The sequence below is a fragment of the Ascaphus truei genome, chromosome 11 (genome assembly GCF_040206685.1).
Source record: "Ascaphus truei isolate aAscTru1 chromosome 11, aAscTru1.hap1, whole genome shotgun sequence".
Taxonomy (NCBI): domain Eukaryota; kingdom Metazoa; phylum Chordata; class Amphibia; order Anura; family Ascaphidae; genus Ascaphus; species Ascaphus truei.
This window is the reverse complement of record NC_134493.1, coordinates 53,667,550-53,690,013: the sequence shown is the minus strand read 5'-3', so window position 1 is coordinate 53,690,013 and position 22,464 is coordinate 53,667,550. Positions and strand designations below refer to the sequence as shown.

General features: G+C 52.8%; 1 protein-coding gene across 5 annotated transcripts in view; it reads right to left on the bottom strand.

Moving 5' to 3' along the window:
• Positions 1 to 3,310: 3,310 nt before the first annotated feature.
• CREBBP (CREB binding lysine acetyltransferase) overlaps positions 3,311 to 22,464 on the bottom strand; it is a 76,389-nt gene continuing 57,235 nt past the window's right edge. For 3 of the 5 annotated variants that reach the window (XM_075566354.1, XM_075566355.1, XM_075566357.1), the window contains exons 18-32: positions 21,757 to 21,996; positions 21,253 to 21,341; positions 17,838 to 17,918; positions 15,960 to 16,043; positions 15,760 to 15,816; positions 15,124 to 15,201; positions 12,593 to 12,660; positions 11,660 to 11,810; positions 10,755 to 10,901; positions 10,080 to 10,193; positions 9,670 to 9,835; positions 9,315 to 9,482; positions 8,686 to 8,850; positions 8,154 to 8,435; positions 3,311 to 7,127 (exon numbers count right to left, since the gene is read on the bottom strand). In XM_075566354.1, coding sequence (XP_075422469.1) covers positions 5,034 to 7,127; positions 8,154 to 8,435; positions 8,686 to 8,850; positions 9,315 to 9,482; positions 9,670 to 9,835; positions 10,080 to 10,193; positions 10,755 to 10,901; positions 11,660 to 11,810; positions 12,593 to 12,660; positions 15,124 to 15,201; positions 15,760 to 15,816; positions 15,960 to 16,043; positions 17,838 to 17,918; positions 21,253 to 21,341; positions 21,757 to 21,996 — 3,984 coding nt within the window. In that variant the 3' untranslated portion in view covers positions 3,311 to 5,033. The remainder of the gene's footprint in view (positions 7,128 to 8,153; positions 8,436 to 8,685; positions 8,851 to 9,314; positions 9,483 to 9,669; positions 9,836 to 10,079; positions 10,194 to 10,754; positions 10,902 to 11,659; positions 11,811 to 12,592; positions 12,661 to 15,123; positions 15,202 to 15,759; positions 15,817 to 15,959; positions 16,044 to 17,837; positions 17,919 to 21,252; positions 21,342 to 21,756; positions 21,997 to 22,464) is intronic. The other 2 variants (XM_075566358.1, XM_075566356.1) reach the window with 1 other exon arrangement.

Here is a 22,464-nt window from a genome sequence, read left to right as displayed (position 1 = left end):
GTGGGCCATCTCCTGTCCGCAAAGGCCACCCACAGCTTAGCTTTTAAGGATATCCCAGCTTCAGTGTGGGTGACTCAATCAGAGGCTCAGTCAAAGACTGAGGCACCTGTGCTGAAGCTGGGACTCATTGAGCCACCTGTGCTGAAGCAGAGATATCCTGAAAACCAGACCAGTTGGCGGCCTTTGAGGACTGGAGTTGCCCACCCCCGTTCTATGGAGGGCTGAACGATGACATCACATTGATATCTGCGACTTCTGTCAAAAAATAAAGACACCAACTCCCTATTTTCTGCAAACATTTAAAACTTCAATATGTTCAAAAAAAGTCAACTACCTTATTTTTTTATTTTGAAAGGAGTATGTAACCGTTGCAGTTACGTCACTTTCCTCTGCTCGCGGTTATGTGATTGCTGTGACCTGGAAGTGCCAAAGGCCCTGGCTGCTCCAGGTCCTGCCACTCGAAGGGTTAACCCTTTTGGGGTGCACGGAAGCCGTAGCTGCTACGTCATGGGGTTGGGCACTCCAGGGGTCCCCACGACATGGTGCTTAAAAGCGTGCTATTTCCCCCCCCGCAGCTTTTATCTTTGTATCTGCTGTTAAGGAAACTGGAGGGGAAGAACTCAGTCTGTTCCTGGGTTAAGGGTCACGTGACCAACGCGATCCGCAGTGAAGGGAAAATGACTGATTCCTTTTCCGGGTTAATGGGGTGCTGGGGTCACGTGACACTGGCCAGGTGGTACCAAAGCCCCAGCCAGCACCCCTGCTTTTTCACTGCACCAATTGTTTTTTTTTTTTTTTACAAACAGAACCCAAGCTGGATAGCAGCACCCCTAGTGGGCGGGGAGTATGGATGGTGCACGAGGGGAATGGTGTATATATAAAGATAGAATTTTGAAAGCCACTCAGTCCAGATGGAGGCAGTTGGCCAGAAAGTCCCCAGATTCCATGCACTCGGACTCATACAACGTCATATAGAAATATGGGCGCAATAGCGAGAAGGTCAGGTATAGTAAATGATCGAGGTAAGAACATGTAAGGTAAACGCTCTTATTGCTAGAAGAACCCCAAACAGATTCAAAGAACCATAAATGTGGTTAAAATGAAAGGAACATTTTATTGGTACATAATGGATAAAATAGGTCAATGTCGCACAGGTGGCGACAGTAGCTGTGGCGCAGTACACAGTAAATCTGTGGTGGCGGTGTATACAGCGAGATACTGTCAGCGTGATGCTAGAACGTATCGGACTGTAGCGCCGTGTTGGGAAACACCGAAGAGCCGAGCCCTAAAACAATGGTTGCTGGGTGGCTACATTAGTAAAGGAATGCTCAAAGTAACTAGCCTCAGGAGACTCCGTATCACAGCCCCACTAAACCTATTGGTAAGGGTTAAGGCCAATACCAGGCACAGTAATGGTTCGGCTATCACGCCCGAGCGAGGATAGTGGTAATTGCTGTATGTCTCGGCGTGCCGGTATGCGTCCCTAGTAGTGGGATAATAGATACGAGTATACTGTACGAAACCGGAGACCAAGGCACACTTAGCCAACAAGGGGGAGGGGAATAACTCGGTAGGTTCCCCCTTCCAGTCCGGAGGCGGCAGCAGAGTGGACCAAATCCTCTGTGGTAGAAACGGTGAGTGTATCGCGTCTGTGCTCTAACGGAGACGGTAGCAGTATGTACTGCTGGCAGCAGTGAACGCCCAAGCTCCTACCACGGTATAAACATTGACGCGAGCTTCCACTCCGCAGCCGCCTCCGCGCCGGTGTACGAAGCGTTACTACCACAGGGATATTTATATTAATATATAGTACTATTGTAGCGTGGCCGTGGAAGGGGGGGATTTGTTAGGCATTCCCTTCCTTTTAGTAGGCTCACCTTGCTTTGCCTCCGGCTCCGCACCCAAGTCCCTACGGATTGATATTCACGATTCCCATCACTGTACCAGGACATTCAAACTGACCCCGAGGCGTTTTCTGTAGCTGCGAGCCCCCATCTTGCTGCCGCCTCCGCGCAGCTGCATGATCACGAATTACTACTATCTCGGTTTCACCGTTCCTACCACGGTAACGGGACATTCAAACTAACCCCAACGCGTTTTCTGCAGCTGCGAGCCTCTAGCCTGCTGTTGCCCCCGCTGGGTTGCACGATCATGGACCGTTGCTACCACGGTAACCCTGCAATACACAGTACCACTGCTGCGTGACCGTGGAAGGGGCAACCAACAGAGTTATTCCGCTCCCACTAGTAGGCTGTGACTTTGGTCTCCGGTTGTGTACAGGCATACCCCGGTTTAAGGACACTCACTTTAAGTACACTCGCGAGTAAGGACATATCGCCCAATAGGCAAACGGCAGCTCGCGCATGCGCCTGTCAGCACGTCCTGAACAGCAATACCGGCTCCCTACCTGTACCGAAGCTGTGCGCAAGCGGGGAGACTACAGAGCCTGTTACAAATGAGTTATTTATATCAGTTATGCACGTATATATGACGATTGCAGTACAGTACATGCATCGATAAGTGGGAAAAAGCTAGTGCTTCACTAAGTACATTTTCGCTTTACATACATGCTCCGGTCCCATTGCGTACGTTAATGCGGGGTATGCCTGTACTTACAAGTATACCAAATCTATTATCCCACTACTAGGGACGCATACCGGCACGCCGAGACATACAGCAATTACCACAACCTCGCTCAGGCGTGATAGCCGAACCATTACTGTGCCTGGTATTGGCCTTAACCCTTACCAATAGGTTTAGTGGGGCTGTGATACGGAGTCTCCTGAGGCTAGTTACTTTGAGCATTCCTTTACTAATGTAGCCACCCAGCAACCATTGTTTTAGGGCTCGGCTCTTCAGTGTTTCCCAACACAGCGCTACAGTCCGATACGTTCTAGCATCACGCTGACAGTATCTCGCTGTATACACCGCCACCACAGATTTACTGTGTACTGCGCCACAGCTACTGTCGCCACCTGTGAGACATTGACCTTTACCCCTTGTATTTTATCCATTATGTACCAATGAAGTGTTTTTTTTTTTATTTAACCACATTTATGGTTCTTTGAATCTGTTTGGGGTTCTTCTAGCAATAAGAGCGTTTACCTTACATGTTCTTACCTCGATCATTTACTATACCTGACCTTGTCGCTATTACGCCCATATTTCTATATGACGCTGAGTGCATGTAATCTGGGGACTTTCTGGCCAACTGCCTCCATCGGGATTCTGTGGCTTTCACAATTCTATCTTGTTTTTTTACACCCAAAAGTTCGCTTACGTGTGGAGCTGTAAGGAACAGAATACATGGTAAAAATTTCAGTAATTTATATCAATTTTAAGGAATACTTTATATACAATGAAAAAAAAAAAAAAAAGACGACATGCATAGTCCAGGTACAATGTGTAAAACAGCATTTTCTTAACAGAAAAAAAAACAAATAAAAAAACCCCCAGAACACTGAATTTGTAATACCATGTACACTTTACTCAGCAAGGAAATAGCTGCGGTTTAGACAGATCCGTCACCACTCGGCTGCCAGGCCCCCCCCTCCGCCCCCCCAATGCGTGGCTGACTGGTCTGGCAGCGAAGAGGTTAACAATGATAACCGGGTAAGAAACGCTCCCGGGTTTGTTTTTTTGCCAATGAGCTTTACCATTCTGTACAATGATTTCCCCAGTCTGTATTATTATTATTCTCCCCTCTCCGGCTCCGCTGGGTAAGACTGGCAGATCGTGCATGATTTACACTTTGATTGCTTGTATTTGTATTTCAGTGTGCATATGTATATAGGCGCGTGTGTAAAATATATATATATATATATATATATATATATATATATATATATATATATATACACACATATATATATATATATATATTACACATATATATTTATACACATATATACATACATATACACACACACACAGAGGCACCCTCCCAAGTTAGCAGAACGATGTCAGCTGTCTGCTTGACGCCCGCCGTTTCTCAATAAAATATTAATAATAATAATAAAAAAAAAAAAAGAAGACACGGCTGGCGGGGCGTTGAAATCGGATGGCGAGGTCTCCCCCTCTAGCGCCTTTGAAAACCGGCGCGTCGGGGGGAATGTCTTGCTGCCGGGAAGGTTTCTGGAAGAGCTTTCTGCAGCCTGGGAATAAAGAAGGTGAGAAATAAACCCCCCCCCCTCCCAAGATATCAGATCTTCACTATGTATTTCTTTTACAGCGTCGCCCCTAAAAACGTCCCACAAAGAACCTCCTTCGGGCACCGATGCATTGAAGAGAGGGGTAAAGAATCCTGTTTTGTTTTCCGGCTCTAGATTTTGCACCTGCGACCCTTTCCTCCCCCCCCAAAAAAACCAGGAGTCCTTGAAAACAAAAGAAAAAAATATATATATCGTAGCACATTTAGACTTCTCTTTTGCGCCAGATGGGCCCGCAACGCGTGGCACAGCAATATACCCAATACCCTGCCAAGCAACGCCTTGCAGGCCCCGCTGGCAGCTAAGGAGTTAATTCCCCCCCCCATGCAGAGGGGACATAAACAAAGCCCCCAAAATTGTTAACCCCCTCGCTGCCAGACACCTGCGACGCGTCCTGCCATCGCAAAGGGGCTGGGTGCCCAAAAATGGCAATTGGCCCAAGGTCTTGTGATTTTGCCCCCCCCCCCAAAGGTTTGCGTTGCGAGTTAGCCCACCTCCCCCACTGCTAGAGGGGAGGAGTCGATGCTCTGCCAGCCTCTCTGGCAGTGCACGGGTTAAATCCTTAAAGAGTAGAGGGCACCGCGGGTCTCAGTCCAGACTGAGGCCTGACGTCCCCGATGCTCAGACCAGCTCTTCTGAATAGAGAGGGGGGGGGGGAGAGAAAGGGTGCAACGTCCATTGTGGGATGGATGACGGGTGGCAGGGGAGATAGATATTTATATATTTATATTTATATATAACAAAAAGAAGGGACATTGGGGTTAGAGGCGACCCCCCCCCCTCCTAGAACAGTTCCAGTCCGCTGCTGCTGCTGCAGTGTGGGTGCTACAATCCCTCCACAAACTTTTCCAGGGTGTCGCCCGAAGTGTCCCCGACAAGGGATAAGTCGTTTGTGAGGGCGCCGCGGTTCGGGGGGTTGAGCTGCGGGAGCATGGCGCTCTGCTCCGGGTTACCCATGTGCCCCTGGTCCAGGGAGGCGCCCATGGAGGCTGCCAGGCCAGGGTGGGGCGAGCCAGTCTGGGGCGAGACGTGGTGCGGGGAGGGCTGCGGTTGGACGCGGGGCGAGGGGCTGGAATGTGGAGGCTGCGACTGCGGGCGCGGAGACTGGGCGGGGGCCGGCGAGCGCACCTGGTTGCTAAGGGAGGTGGCGATTTGCTGTCCCGGGGGTAGGTGGCCAGCCGGAGGCTGCCCTGGCAGGAGGTGCGGCTGCGGGCTCATGGCGTTGGGCTGCCCGGAGGCGGCGATCTGCTGCTTGAGCTGCTGCTGCAGAAGCCGCTGCTGTAGCGCTTGCTGGATGCTCGGCGGTGCCCCTTCCGTGCCCAGCCCCGGTTGCCCCAACTGGTTCAGCTGCCCGATCTGCGTGATCTGCCCCATGGTGCCTCCCTGGATGGAGAGGTGCTGCTGCATGCGCTGCTGCTGCTGCAAGGCTTGCGGTTGCGGGTAGCCTCCCTGGGGCTGCTGGAACTGGCTGTGCGCTGCGATCCCCCCGGCCATGCCTGCTCCGCTCTGCTGCTGCATCATCTGCCTGCGGAGCATTTCGCGGTACTGCGGGCTCATGTTTGCTATGCTGGGGTTGTGAGCCGGGTTCATTAGACTGATGCCCTGACCCGGCGGCGCCTGCTGCGGAGGGGCGCTGGCTCTCTGCACCGCAACCTGCATGGGGCTCATGTTCTGCAGGCTGGGCTGCGGGTCCATCCCTGGCGCCTGTGGCTGCATGCCAGGCTGGTTGGCCACGTATTTGGCAGTTCTCTGCTTGATGAAAGCTGCCATCAGCTGGGGGTTGGACTTCAGGATGTTCAGCACCTGCTGCTGCTGCTGGGGGGAGCTCGGAGACTTGAGGGTGCGCAGCAGGTCCTGCAGGGCGTTGGGCGATATGTTGCGGACTTGCTGTTGAGGGACCCCCTGCAGACGAGGCCCTGCCACTGCCTGCTGCACGGCGGCCATGGGCATCACTGGGCGCTGGATGCTCTGCTGCATGGGAGCTTGCTGGGGGAGCTGGGCCGCCTGCCACTGCCCCGGCTGCATCCCCGCCATGATAGGGGGGCCGCCGATGGGGACAGGGCGTGGCACATTTATGGCAACCTGCTGCATTGTGTTCACTGGCCCCGCGGCCGGGCTCACCATGCCCGGACGTCCGCTGGTCAGGCTGCTGCCGATGTTGTTGACCCTGTACAGCTGCTGCTGTTGCTGCGCCTCCAGCTCTATCTGTCGGGCGGCCTCCACCGCAGCCGGCGGGGGCTGCACGGGGGGCTGTGATGGGGGCACTGCAGGCACCGGGTTGGCCGGCTTGCCCTGCGACACAACGTTGGGGGGCTGAGTCCTAGCCACGGTGGGGAAGCCTGGTGAGGTCATGCCCACGGGGGAAGGCTGTGGAGCTGGCTGGGGGGTCTGCGGGGTGCTGGGCTGCTGGGTGGGTGTGCCGGGCGTCGTTGAGGTAGGGGAGGGCAGGCTCTGCTGTGGCACGGTCCGCGTGTTCATGGTGGCCATGCGTCGCCGCATGAGCTGGGCCTGCTGCAGCCGGTGCTGGATCTGCTGCTGCCGCAGCTTGTGTTTGATGTTGAGGCAGAAGGGCACCGGACACTTGTTCTCCTGGCAGTGCTTGGCGTGGTAGCAGCACAGGGCGATCAGCTGCTTGCACACAGGGCAGCCTCCGTTGGTCTTGCGCTTGCAGCCCTTTGTGTGCTGCACAACTCGCTTCATCTTCTGGCATGAGGGTAGCGAGCAGTTGGCGTTGCGGCACTGGCAGGCGTGCACCAGAGACTGGATGCAACGCTGGATACTCAGCCGCCGGGACTCTTGTGGACTCTTGGACTGCGCCTCGCCCTGGCTGTTGCTCTCATCGTCCAGTCCCAGGCCCCACTTCACCATCTTGTGCTCGTGGCTCTTGGTGTTGTAGCAACTCACGCAGAGGTCGTAATCCTGGAGGGGGGGAGAAAGAGATGGGTCAGGGAGATACACCTCATGCTACACAACCCAGCAAGTGGGGTGTGGATCAAGCACAGAAACAGACGTGGGATACATTGGGGGAATCCTTGATAGAGAAGGATTTAGGAGTGCTTGTAGACAGCAGGCTTAGCAATAGTGCCCAATGTCATGCAGTAGCTGCAAAGGCAAACAAGGTCTTATCTTGCATCAAACGGGCAATGGATGGAAGGGAAGTAAACATAATTATGCCCCTTTATAAAACATTAGTAAGACCACACCTGGAATATGGAGTATAATTTTGGGCACCACTCCTTAGAAAATACATTATGGAACTAGAGAGAGTGCAGAGAAGAGCCACCAAGTTAATAAAGGGGATGGACAATCTAATTTATGAGGAGGGGCTAGCTAAATTAGGTTTGTTTACATTAGAAAAGAGGGGTCTAAGAGGGAATATGAAAACTATATACAAATATATTCGGGGACAGTACAAGGAGCTTTCAAAAGAACTATTCATCCCACGGGCAGTACTAAGGACTCGGGGGCATCCCTTAAGGTTGGAGGAAAGGAGATTTCAACAGCAACAAAGGAAAGGGTTCTTTACAGTAAGGGCAGTTACAGTGTGGAATTCATTACCCATGGAGACTGCGATGGCAGATACAATAGATTTGCTCAAAACAAAGTTGGACTTTTTAGATGGGAAAGGTATACAGGGATATACCAAATAAGTAAACATGGGAACGATGTTGACCCAGGGAGTAATCTGATTGCCAATTCTTGGAATCATGAAGCAATTTATTTTCCCCTTATGAGATATTATTAGATAATATGACACTGGGGTTGTGTGTTTGCTTCCTCTGGATAAATACACTAAGTACGGATATAGGATAAAGTATCTGTCGTCTAAATGTAGCACAGGTTGAACTTGATGGACGTATGTCTTTTTTTCAACCTCATCAACAATGTAACTATATTTTGGGACACACACTGTTGCTATGAAACCCCCTGCTGCCGGGCCCTCACCTCACACACGGTGCAGTGCCAGCGTGTCTCCACGTGGTGCTTGCACTCGTTGCAGGTGTACACGAAGCGGTCCTGGCCCTGCGTGTGCAGCTCCACCAGCATGCACAGCGTGGACCACTTGGAGCGGCGCAGCGAGGAGAACTCCCAGTGCTTGTCGCGGGCCAGCGTCAGGAAGGCGTCCCGTCCGTCCATCAGGTCGCAGCTCAGCATGGGGTCCGGGTCCACGATGGGGGGGAGGGAGTTGATCACGGGCCCCGCGTAGAAGTGAATCACAAAAAACACCTGTGGGGTGGGGCGGGTGGGCGAGAGGACACGGGTGAGACGGGGGAAGGAGAAATGGGAACAAATGGGGAAGGGGGAGATAAACAAGGTGGAACAGTGTGCAGAGCAGAGGGAGATTGCAAGGAATAGGGTGAAATATAGGGTGCCACGGCCAACATACAGTTCATCAATGGGACCCAGCACATTACCATGATGGTGACCACATTAGGACTAGCTTAAGGCTGTGCACCCTCCCACCACATGACACTACCTCTTTATGCTTTTCCATGGTGGCGTAGAGTTTCTGGCTCAGGTCGTTGCACACATTGGGCATTGTGGTCTTCTTCTTGTTGGCCCGGCTCATGCTGCTTTTATTCTTGTTGGTCTTCTTGTTGTTCTTCTTCTTGGCGTTCTTGCTGTCGCCCTGGCAGCCCTGCTTAAGAGACGGAAAGCGGTGTCACCCGGGCGCTTCCTTGCGACGTTTCGAAGCGCTCGGCGGGGCGCCCCATCACACCTGCCCGTGGTAAACCCCACATGCCACAGTACAAACAAAAGCTCCCCACCCCCCCAAAACTCACCATAGCATAAGAATGTGCCATATTTCAGTCACCATGGCATGGGCACCTGCCCTTAGCCAGGATACAATCTCTTGCCAGCTGTCACCAAGATACAATACACTGCCTCCCCTTCCTTCACGCTAAAGATATGAACAACTCTCCAGACCTAGAACTCCACAGGTTGCCCACTCATACAATCAGACCACTCACTGTCTCCCCTCAATGTCTCCCTCTACCCCCACGTTCTCACCATCTACAGCCTCCTCCCCCCTCTCCCCCCCACATTCTAACCACCCACTTCAATCCCCCGCTGCCCCCACGTTCTCTCCACCTCTCTTCTTACCTCGGTGGTCTCGCATGCTGCCGTACTCTCCTCCTTCTTCCTCTCCTCCTCCTCCTGCTCCAGCTCCTTGATACTCTCCTCCAGCACGTTGGGCCAGAAGTCGCCCTCAAAATACGGAAGCTCCTTGGCGCTGGTCAGACGGTCCTCTGTGGCCTGTTTAAAGATGTCCTGTGTGGGAGAAAAGAGGGGGAGGACAAAACCGAGTTAGTCACCTAATTATCATGGCCTCAAGTCACTGGTTGAAACCATTTAGTGGACAGCCCGAAATGAATCCTTTTGCGGCCAGGAGGGCCTTCTCTGCAGTAAGCACGGGGAACAGGAGGACACGGCCTGGCAGCGGGAGCAGAGTGCTCACCTTGTAGTCGTGAATGATTCGCTCAGCGAAGGCCTTGTCCAGCATCTTCTTGTACCACTCCTGCAGGCGCTTGGGCTTGGGGATCTTCTGGTCGGCCGGGTGGCAGTGGAAAATGTAGTCGTCGCCTTCGCTCGGAGGGCAGGCCCAGATGTGACCCGTCACGTAGCTGGGATGGGGAAATATATATATATATAAAACATTCATCCAAGGAAGGTTCTCAAACTGTGATGAATGGTACCGGTTGAAACGGTCCCTGAGGCCATCTACATATGGACCCCTTGATCTGGTTGCCTTTGGTAGGGAAGGGGGCGTCTATGAAGGCCTTTAAACCTCTTGGCCTAACGTGATCTCGTTGTGTATATAAATACGCCGCCTCTGGCGGGATAGGGGTAGGCGGCGTGGCCTCTCACCCGAGTTTCTTGACGTATTCCAGGTAGCCAATGAGGATCTCGTGGTACACAGCAGTTCGGAGGCTGCGCGGCCGGAAGAAGTGAATGCTGTCCAGGTAGGAGATGTACACACGTCTGCAGGAGACACACAATATAAAGTCAGGGAGGGTTACTCCACCACACGGGTCCCTGCCTCCCCATAGCCTCGTGCAGTAATTAAGGAACGCTCATTTCCCAGAATCCTCTGCTGCAGTGGAAACAGCGTATGCTGTGTGATTATGGGATAAGACAGGTTTGTGGACCGATTTAGCACATATCGCGCTCACAGGTGTTTTTTCTCATGGCAAACATTAGATATTGTTGTTTTAATATATATATATATATATATATATATATATATATATATATATATATATATATATATATTGGATTATTTGTTTACTTACCATCAGTATAAGCTAAATGTAGAAATAAAGCAGCTCAAAGTGTGTGTTATAAATACAATACACACATTAAAGCAGTATTCCCACCTGGGAAATTCGTTTCTTTTTTACATAACTGGGGCCAGGGAGTTCTCTAGTGACAAACCGTGACCGGTACGCATTCCTCCCCCCATGGCACCAAAAAGAAACCGTTTCAGCCTTGGAGAGCTCCCTGGTTCTGAATCCTTAACGTTGGTGGAGAACGGGCGGTCACCTGGTGTTGGGCAGGGGGCAGTCGGAGCCGTACTCTTGCACGTGCATGCCGAAGAAGCACACGTCCACGCCGTCTATCTCCTCGAAGGCGAAGAGTGCTTTGGTGCGGTACGGGAAGGACTCGGGCATCTCGCCTGTGTCTACAAACCTGGGAGGGAGGAGGAGCAGAGCGTGAGACTCTGGGCTCGGCTCTGCCAGGGGTCACAGGGCCAGCTGGCATGCAACCCCTCCATTACCCCCCTTACACTTCCTTCAAAGGGATTTCTTTTAGAAAGACTCCGTCCCCATCTGTTTTGTTAAAGAAGGAATAATACTACTAATATATATATATATATAGATGTATATATCAGCATTGCTTGAGGCCCAGCTAGCAGTGAATGGGTTAAAGCAGCAATACATGCTGTTTTTTTACATTGGATTGAAGCAGGGGGTCTCTGGAGCTCAACCCCTAATTTCCTCTCTGGGGACCCCCTCCTTCCAGAGACTTCTGTAGGGGGTGGCGGCGGCCGCTCTGCTAGCAGAGTTTGCATAATGGTGGCGTTGCAAAGCTCCCGCACCCTGCCGGCCAATAAAAAGCCGCGGGGTCATCAAGCTCAGCTTCCTATTGGCCCACGAAACGTGGGAACTTTAAACCCCGGCTAGCTCAGCCGGAGCAGCTACCGGCACCGCCTACGGAGGTAAGGATCTCCGCAAACAGGGGGTCCCCAGAGTTTAAATCAATGGGGTTCAGCTGCGGAGACTCCCTGCTTCAAACCTGTGTTGCAAAGGGGTACATTAAACATGGCCTGAATTGCTCCTTTAAAGCGACGCCTGAAGCCCTCAGTACATGGAACATGCCAGCCCCACGTTCTGCCACGCTGGTTCTACATCTCACGCTCCGTTTCGCCGCGGTTTTGGGGCCCTTACCTGGTTTTCATGCCAGATTTCACCTCCACCGTCTTGTCCGAGCTCGCCACCACCCGGACCGACACCTCGCCCGCCTCCGGGTGGTTCTGCCGCCGCAGGAATTTGTTCACGCGGTCTTCAAGGTGGTTTCCTAGTCGGGTGGTTTGGAGTCCTGCGGAGAAGGGCGACAGGGCAGATAAAACCCCCTTTCTCTGGCGGAGCAAAGCTGGCGAGGCCACTGCCTACTCGTAGGTGTGGGCAGCGCCACATTACTAGGGGCACAGAAATAGGGCCACGACTACCAAGCGGTGCGATTCCGCAAGGTGTCTCACGGCTTAGCATTGGTTAGTACACATGGGCCAGTTATGTTCTGCAGCACCGCAGCAAAGCGTAGTGTGTGTGGGTCTGGTTACCGTGGGCTTCCCCACCGCATTCATATCCTGGCCGTGGTATACGCACGGAGCTGCCACCCTGCAGAATAGGACTCGGGTTACATCTGTAACCAACCAGGGGCCATGCGGTGCCAACCCAATGGGGCTAAGGCGCGGGGTCTCCACTCCAGTCCTCAAGACCCCTCCCCCCCCCCCAACAACTCAGGTTTTCAGGATATCCCAGCTTCAGCACAGGTGGCTCAATCAGTCCCAGCTTCAGCACAGGTGGCTCAATCAGTCCCAGCTTCAGCACAGGTGGCTCAATCAGTCCCAGCTTCAGCACAGGTGGCTCAATCTGTCCCAGCTTCAGCACAGGTGGCTCAATCTGTCCCAGCTTCAGCACAGGTGGCTCAATCAGTGGCTCAGTCTTTGACTGAGCCACCTGTTCTGAAGCAGGGATATCCTTAAAACCTGACCTGTTGGTGGCCCTTGAGGACTGGCGTTGGCCGCCCCTGGGTTAAGGAGTCTGACGGCAGCCGTCCCAAGTACACAGGCAACAAAAAAAAGCAAAAAGGGGTCTCACGTTTGGCGCAGAACTTGTTCTCTTTGCGCGTCCGCACGGTTTTCTTCAAGCAGTTGTCACAGACAAAGCTGGAGAGGGGAAAGGGAGGCGGTCAGTGCTGGAGAAGGTGTAACAGGAGCTGAACCCTCTGAGGGGTGCCAGGGTCCCTTGGGCTCATGGCAGTCACATGACCACGGCGGCCATCTTGCAGGAAACAGGAGATCTGTTTGCTCCCTGGTTAGATTGTGTCCTGAGCTCCATGGGAACGCAGGAGATGATCTAAGCCCTTTGAGCAAGACGTAGTGACTTTGTCATGGGGCCCCCCCAGAGTGCCAGTCCTCATGACGTTAAGACTTTTCCTTGGGGCACTCAATGGGTTAAAGATGCGTTGCGTTTTGGGGGGGAAGCTGGGGGGTCCCAGAGATAAACCACGTTGATTTCAGCTCCGGGGGCCACCTGCTCCCGAGATACTTACCTGTAAAGGTGCTGCACGACTGGGCACCCAATATGGCTGTTTAAAGGTCCTGCGGACCAATAGGAAGCAGCGACGTCATCCCTTGTGGCTTCCTATTGGCCGGCGTGACGTGGGACCTTTAAACAGAACAGAGATACCGGCAGCACTTTCCGATGTGAGGATCTCGGGGAGCAGGGGGCCCCCTCAGCTGAAATTAGCACGGTTCAGCTCCGGAGACCCCCTGTGCGTGTGTATGTATACACACACACACACACATTCTCCCTAAGGCTTTAACACATCATGAGACCGCGGTTAGAAACTCATTTACTGGCTTATACTCTGCAGTTCTCAAAGATTGGCCGCTATGTCAGGGAGACTTTGGTTTTCAGTTTCCTATCCCAGAATCCTTTGCTAGTCTCATCTGTGTGGTCGGTTTACTGGCTTCTCCCTTCTAAGGCTAAGGTCCCGTTGCACGCGTCCGCACGGCTGGCTTGCTTGCCGGCGGCGCGTGCAACTCACTGTACCGCGATCTGCGGTCTACAGGAAACTTTTGTTGGAGTGGGGGGCGTGGCCAAACGGGTCGGGGAGGGCATGGCCATGACGTGAGGGGGGCGTGGCCATGACGTGGGGGGGGGGGGGGGGCGCGGCCATGAAGTTTTCCCTCTTCCGTGTTTGAAAAACTTTGCTCCCATTGGCTAGCAATAGTTGGCTTGCCATTGGTTGATGTGAGCCAGTCTATGATTGGCCCCTTCGCGTACCATGTGACACGTCGCCGCAAGAGAACATCATTCTCTTGTGTCTCCTGCTGGCTGACGCGTCACAGTATGTCGTCAGTTGCAAGTGAGGAGGGGCTGGGACCGGATCGTGAGTTCAAACCGCAGTGGTAAGTTGCGCTCACGCCGCCGCCCGCGCCAACGGGCGCAGCGGGCCCCAGCCCTAAGCAAGGACAGTGACATCAGCAGAGCGGGAATGGAGCATCATCGGATTCTGCCTGCCATGTTGTTCTATCCCAGACAACAGGAGCTCGCTCACTTAAGAGGTGTCCAGGGAATTGGAAGAAGGGACTTTGCAAGGATGGTGTCAGGGCAGGGGCCATCTGCAAAAGTGGCTCTGCAGGGCAGGGGCCATCTGCAAAAGTGGCTCTGCAGGGCAGGGGCCATCTGCAAAAGTGGCTCTGCAGGGCAGGGGCCATCTGCAAAAGTGGCTCTGCAGGGCAGGGGCCATCTGCAAAAGTGGCTCTGCAGGGCAGGGGCCATCTGCAAAAGTGGCTCTGCAGGGCAGGGGCCATCTGCAAAAGTGGCTCTGCAGGGCAGGGGCCACCTGAAAACGGAAGGATAAGACGTGCAGAGAGGATTGCCACTTTAATGCAGCCTTCCCCTCAGCCGCCGGTATGAGTAAGGCGCAGTGTATAGTTTGTGAGCGTCGTAGTGCGTGATGTCGCTCACGCAAATTCTGTGTATAGCGGTTGCGTGGCGAGGAGGCGTGTCACGTGACGTCGTGCGCAGTTCGCCCTCATTGGCTGAACCGCGCACGTGACCCGGCCGTAGTGCGGCAAACACAAAAGGGAAAGCCTCCTGGAGAATCGCGCAAGCTTTATGGCCGGCCTCAGAGGTAAGGCCTTTAGTTGGGGCGCACGCGATGTCGGGGGGAGGGGCACGCGCGCCTCAACTATAAACGCAGCCTAACTCAATGTTAGCCCCTTACCCCCCGAGCACGTCCCTCGCTTTTATAGAAAATATTTTTCTAGTGATCGTCTTAATCTCGAACGTCTGATGTTACCACAGTAACACTTACACTGCGCTGGGATTAAGGATGGCGGCCATTATAACCGCCCGGACACTTAATATTTCAAACGCTTTCAAATCTCCTGAACAGAGCATTGAATTTTTTAAATTAAAACAGTGTCAGAGAAGACGAGACCTACAACCGACACGTCCCCCCTCCCTACCCCCCTGCGGCCGACGCGTCATCCCCCTCCCCCTGCGGCCGACGTGTCGTCCCCCTCCCTACCCCCCTGCGGCCGACGCGTCATCCCCCATCCCCTGCGGCCGACGCGTCCCCCCCCCCCCCATCTCCTGCGGCAGGGTGGTGGACTTACCCAGACGGCCAGATGGTATCGTAATGCAGCACGCAGATCTGGTGCATCTTGCGCCCGCACTCCTTGCAGTCCACAGACCTGCAGCGGATACACAGGGACAGGGGGGCGGAGAGCCGGTTAAAGTTTGTGAGCACAGAGGGTGGGGGTGAGACATTTTATAGGGGGACTTCGTTAAAATGATCTGCGGGGGGTAGAGATGGGAAACGGTATGCAGTCTCCCTGGGAGACTGCAGATTAGGGAGGCAAAGGGTTTAGGGAGTAAGGCTCTGCAGACCAGAGAAGGAAGGGGCTCGGGGGAGCAATGCTCTGCAGACCAGGGAGAGAAGGGGCTTAGGAAGCAATTCTCTGCAAATCAGAGAGGGAAGGGACATAGGGAGCAATGCTCTGCAGAACAGGGAGTGAAGGGGCTCGTGGAGCAACGCCCTGCACCCAAGAGGAGAGAAACAGCTCATGCAGCCAAAGATGGAGCTCATAGCGCAACGCTCTGCAGGCTCCAGCAGAGAAAGGGCTTATGCAGCAATGCCTCGCAGACAGACCGGTCCCGATGGAGCAATACTCTGCAGACTACCTGGAAGAGGAGGGGGCGGAAGTGGCAATGCTCTGCAAAGTGATTATCACTAGACGATGGCTACTCACGGCTCAGTATCCAGCAGGTCATTTTTCTTCTTCTCAAACTGGTCCTTGGAGATTGTCCTGGGAGGGGAAAGAGATTAAGTGTCGCTGGCCCTGCGTGTCCCACAAAGCCATTGGTCCCCCCTCCCCCACCGCTACGCCTGGGTTATAGCCACACGCGCATGCCCACGTTAAGAGGGACTAAAGCGGTGGCAGATATTTACATTTTGTTCATCTGAAAACATCGCCTCCCATTTTGTTCGTCCACCAGTCTGAAATACACGTCATGCGGAGTTAGCATCTGTCTCCTGGGAGGGTGGGAGGGCGGGGATTAGTGAGGCCAAAGAAGAGAGAGACAAATCCAGGCACATTGCAAGTCAACGCCCCTCTCCCTCCCCCCACAAGGTAACCCCCCCCCACAAGGTAACCCCCCCCAACAAGGTAACCCCCCCAACAAGGTAACCCCCCCAACAAGGTAACCCCCCCAACAAGATAACCCCCCTCCAACAAGGTAACCCTCCAACAAGGTAACCCCCCCAACAAGGTAACCCCCCTCCAACAAGGTAACCCTCCAACAAGGTAACCCCCCCAACAAGGTGCATAAGGAAGGAGTAGGTCTCAGATGCCCGAGTGAGACCGCAGCACGTGGCTGTCAGGGTGGTTCAGTGGCCACTAACACTGCCCTGGCCAGAGAACAGCATTGTGCAGAACGGCGATGGGGGAAGTAGCCATGATTACTACAGGGACAGCAGGCAGACAGTCAGGCGGGCGTCAGGCGGGCACCGCCCCTTCAGGGTCACACATGCCTTTTAAAAAGGTGCAAGTTATGATGTTTAAAAAAATAAATAAAAATGTAACACCTGTTTGAAACGGGGGGCCTGTGGCGCTGAACCCCCTTCATGTCAGCTGCAGGGACCCTCTGCTGCCAGAGACACAGACCTCTGAGCCGGTAGCTGCTCCGCCTGAGCTAGCTGGGGCTTACATTTTAAAGGTCCCGCGTCACGTGGGCCAATAGGAAGCCAAACCTGATGATGTCACGGCTTCCTGTTGGCCGGCAGGGTGCGGGAGCTTTGAAACACTGCCATATCGTGAACCCTGCTAGCCCAGTGGCTACCGGCGCCCCCTACGGAGGACCTCAGACTCGAGGCGAGAGGGGAACGGGAGGGCCGAGACCAGGGTATATATACCACTAGCTGGCAATGCAATTGTAGCAAATGTATACCAATATTTCATTTCCATGGCTGTAAAGTTCATCTATAGCAGGGGTCTCAAACTCAATCCTCAAGGGCCAAAAGGCCAGATTTCTGTGCTTCAGCACAGGTGGCTCCATCAGTGACTCAGTCAAAGACCACCTGTGCTGAAGCAGGGATACCCTTAAAACCTGACCTGCTGGTAGCCCTTGAGGACTGGAGTTGGCCACCCCCTGCACTGATGAGCTTTGGGTAAATGATTTGCGTAACATAAGCGGGAAATAACGTGTGTAATCTTTATACCAAATGTGTCTTTACTATAGTCAGGCCGTGGGATATAGCTTTATTCCTGTCTTTACTATAGTCAGGCCGTGGGATATAGCTTTATTCCTCTCCTTCACTGGAAATCATTTTGTTGTGAAATATTGGGCGGACATGGACACGGACACACCTCTATTATTAGGAAAAGCGTTTGTGTATCATTATTTGATACCTTTTGTTCCCTTAGACTTTATTTGGGATTAGTTATTTCATTTAGTATATATCACAACGTATCTACAGTAGAGTGCACACGTTCTCACATTTATTTTATTTATAACTGTCCGGTACCTATCCCTCTATTACAGGACCCCATACCCTATAACTGTCCTGTACCCACCCCTCTATTACAGGGACCCCACACCCTATAACTGTCCTGTATCCATCACTTCTCTATTACAGGGACCCCTCACCCTATAACAGTCCTGTACCTATCCCTCCTTTACTACGGGGACCCCTCACCCTGTAACTGTCCTGTACATGTCTTATAATTACCCGAAACATATCCACCCCGCTCCTCGCATGTACATCTGCGCATTTAATTTACAACACAAGACAGACATTGCGCGGTGGATTAGCGGTGAAGCTACTTACGTTTGTGGCTGGGACGGGTCATCTCCGAGGGTCACGTTCTCACCCTGGATATCCGTGAAGCATTTTTCACAGAAGTGATACCTGCGGGTAGAACGCAGAGTTAAGAGCAGCGTGTTTGGCTGAATGGGCAGATGGGTGAACACAACATCAAACTGAACGCTCAGCACAGTCAGAAGCCAATATCTGGCGGCTTCTGTTTCCTTAGAAATTAGATGCAAATGACCTTTCATGGGGCCCCTGGATGGAAGAGACTTTGTTAATCAGGTATTTTCTTTACCCTTTATCACACCCTGTCCTTATCAGAGAGCTAATAAAGATAAGGGGAAGGGGAGAGAGGGGGCTTTGCCCGTGCAAACTCTAGTTGAACATACACTGACATCGGACCAAAGGGAGCAGCCAGAGGAAATCACCCCCTCCCACGTCTCAAACGTTAAAAAATTATTAATAATACGTGTGGCAGATTTGGGTAAAAATGCATCACTCACCCAGATGTGACCCCCTTAACCATGTCACTGCCATTAGTACACTTTGCCCCTAGGAGGGACTGACCCCTTAACCATGTCACTGCCATTAGTACACTTTGCCCCTAGGAGAGACTGACCCCTTAACCATGTCACTGCCATTAGTACACTTTGCCCCTAGGAGGGACTGACCCCTTAACCATTTCACTGCCATTAGTTCACTTTGCCCCTAGGAGGGACTGATCCCTTAAACATGGCACTGCCATTAGTACACTTTGTCCCTAGGAGGGACTGACCCCTTAACCATGTCACTGCCATTAGTACACTTTGCCCCTAGGAGGGACTGACCCCTTAACCATGTCACTGCCATTAGTTCACTTTGCCCCTAGGAGGGACTGACCCCTTAACCATGTCACTGCCATTAGTACACTTTGCCCCTAGGAGGGACGGACCCCTTAAACATGTCACTGCCATTAGTACACACTGCCCCTAGGAGGGACGGACCCCTTAAACATGTCACTGCCATTAGTACACTTGGGTTCCAAGAATACAATTTTTTTAAAGCTTGAACAATCTCCCTTTGGTTTGGTTTCCAAGAGGGACTCTAAATGGAGGGGGAAGGGGCGAGTTTGTCAATTTTGTTCGCTCGTCCTCAACAAGGTAATCCCCTTTATTCACACGCCACGCCCCCCCCCCCCCCCGCCCTGACGCGTGACGAAGGGAACAGGATAAGGACAAGTGATCGGAAATATGAAAGCAGTACCCAGCCGATCTTCAAGTTACAAGGATTAAATACTCATTCAAAATAATTATACCGGTCCAACGTTTTAATAGGTTTAACTTCAAACAGCAATCCACGCTACTCCCCGTAGGAAATGAAAATGTACCACTGGAAAGGCATTTTGCACCTGGTTTTCACACCCCCTCCTTGCATTCTGTAGCTGAATTATATATATTAGTGGCTGAAAGTGAACCTCCCGGGGAGGTTAAAATGGCCGTTGCCCTTTAGAACAACAGAGGTGGTCATGGTAACAGTGATACCAATCAAATACAAAGGAGAAACCTCAGCAAACCCCCCTTGGGGACTTGTATGTATCTATATCGTTATGTACAGTGTTCGACAAACCTATACATTTGCTCGCACCGGGCGAGTGGATTTAACCCCCGGGCGAGTAAATATTGGCCCAAGCAGCACACGTTTGGTACTAGGTGGCGAGTAGATTTTTTTGTGTGGCGAGTAGATTTTTTGGTGATTTGTCAACCACTGGTTATGTATATAGCTCCCACAGTGTACTCCGCGCAAGAGAGACAGTGCAGGGAATTATAAGAATAAGAGCTGCGAGGTCAGACAGTAGGAGAGGAAATCCCTTCCCCGGAGAGCTTACAATCTAAGTGGTATGTTGGGAGAGTTACAGAGACAGCAGGTGAGGGAGTTAGTGCAATAGGTGGCAGTGCCTGGCCTTGATGGTGGGTAAGTGCAGTAGATGGCAGTGCCTGGCCTTGATGGTGGGTAAGTGCAGTAGATGGCAGTGCCTGGCCTTGATGGTGGGTAAGGGCAGTAGATGGCAGTGCCTGGCCTTGATGGTGGGTAAGGGCAGTAGATGGCAGTGCATGGCCTTGATGGTGGGTAAGTGCAGTAGATGGCAGTGCCTGGCCTTGATGGTGGGTAAGTGCAGTAGATGGCAGTGCCTGGCCTTGATGGTGGGTAAGGGCAGTAGATGGCAGTGCCTGGCCTTGATGGTGGGTAAGTGCAGTAGATGGCAGTGCCTGACCTTGATGGTGGGTAAGAGCAGTAGATGGCAGTGCTTGGCCTTGATGGTGGGTAAATGCAGTAGATGGCAATGTCTGGCCTTGATGGTGGGTAAGTGCAGTAGATGGCAGTGCTTGGCCTTGATGGTGGGTATGTGCAGTAGATGGCAGTGCTTGGCCTTGATGGTGGGTAAGTGCAGTAGATGGCAGTGCCTGGCCTTGATGGTGGGTAAGTGCAGTAGATGGCAGTGCCTGACCTTGATGGTGGGTAAGAGCAGTAGATGGCAGTGCTTGGCCTTGATGGTGGTTAAGTGCATTAGATGGCAGTGCCTGGCCTTGATGGTGGGTAAGGGCAGTTGATGGCAGTGCTTTGCCTTGATGGTGGGTAAGTGCAGTAGATGGCAGTGCCTGGCCTTGATGGTGGGTAAGTGCAGTAGATGGCAGTGCCTGGCCTTGATGGTGGGTAAGTGCAGTAGATGGCAGTGCTTTGCCTTGATGGTGGGTAAGTGCAGTAGATGGCAGTGCCTGGCCTTGATGTTGGATAAGTGCAGTAGATGGCAGTGCCTGGCCTTGATGGTGGGTAAGTGCAGTAGATGGCAGTGCTTGGCCACGATGGTTGGTAGGAGTGACTGTGGGTGTAGGACAATAGCCATGAGTGCAGGCTATTGGGATGCTTCATTTAGAGGTCAGTTTTAAGGTGCGATTTAAAGGTGGGGAGAGACGGTGCTTGGCGTATACGGAGTGTGTGGGTGTGCCACGGGTAAGGGGCGGTGAGGGGAAAAGGTTTTAAAGGTAAGAGAGAGCAGTAGAGTATGAGTTACAGGTAGAGCGCAGGAGACGAGCAGGGACATACAAAGAGATAAAAGCTGATATGTAGGGAGGAGCAGATGAGGGGAGAGCTTTGAAGGTAAGTAGGGGAACTTAGTAGGTGATCCGGAGCTTGGTGGGAAGCCAGGAGAGGGTATAAGGAGGAGATGAGCAGGGACTGTTTTGGGGGAAAGTGAAATGATTCTAGCAGCAGAATGTTGGATAGATTGCAGGGAGAAAGTTGTGAGGCAGTGAGGCCTGTTAGCAGTATGTTACAGTAACCCAGACGGGAGAGGATAAGGGCGATTTTTTTTTTTTTTTGTGGGATTGCAAATGACCTCTTGCACGTAGGCTGCACCTGTATGAACCAAGTAGGACACTCTCTCCCCAGGGCTCACCTGTTCTGATAGCTGTAGTAGGCTGCGTCACGGGGGATTGTGCACAGCTGCTTTCCGTAGCAGCAGAGCGTCTGTGGGGAGAACTCGAACTGCAAGAGAAAGCAGAGAGCGTGAGAGGAAGAAGAAGGGACCCCCCCAAACCCCCCCCCACCCCCATGTACCAGCAACGCCCTTCCCACAAAATTACGCATTGCAAGCTGTTCTGGGAGTAATAGGATGACATGCCACAGTCTGTCCTAACAATGCACCCCAAGTCTCTAGGACAAGGGGTCTGCCAGTGCAATGCTCTGCCGATCTCTAAAAAGAGAGGGGGCTCCCGAGAGAAGCGATGCGTGAGTGAAGGGGCGCCGTCCGGTGACCCCATCGCTTCCACTAATAAGGGATTCGGTGCCAGCCAGATTGAATAGATAGCACTGGATCTTTACAGCCAGAACCTAAGCGCCTGGGAGCCTTGCCAGCCTCGCCCCTCCCAGTGCTGGCACCTCCGATGCCAGCCCCCCGTACCTTGCGCCCGCAGCAGTAGCCCAGGGACTGCATGACGGGGTCTATTTCCTGCTCAAAGACCTCGGCCAGCTTGGAGCAGAACTTGTACACGCGGGACGTCTTGCGGTTGTACAGCCAGGCATTGTTGAACATCAGCCACACGTCGTCCACGTACTGCCACGGCTCCTGGTACTGCCCCGTGTCCAGCTTCCGCTTGATGGTGGAGAGGTCCATGGGGCTCTTCACGATGTCAAAGTAATCCTGCAACGCAGAAGGGAAACACTCTGTGTCACACGGAAACAGAGCCTGGCACCTATAGGACTGGGTTGCTCAGTGGATTAGCACACGGAAACAGAGCCTGGCACCTATAGGACTGGGTTGCTCAGTGGATTAGCACACGGAAACAGAGCCTGGCACCTATAGGACTGGGTTGCTCAGTGGATTAGCACACGGAAACAGAGCCTGGCACCTATAGGACTGGGTTGCTCAGTGGATTAGCACACGGAAACAGAGCCTGGCACCTACAGGACTGGGTTGCTCAGTGGATTAGCACACGGAAACAGAGCCTGGCACCCATAGAACTGGGTTTCTCAGTAGATTAGCACAGGAATACAGAGCCTGGCACCCATAGGACTGGGTTGCTCAGTAGATTAGCACACGGAAACAGAGCCTGGCACCTGTGGGTTGCTCAGTGGCTTAGCACAGGGATACAGAGCCTGGCACCTGTGG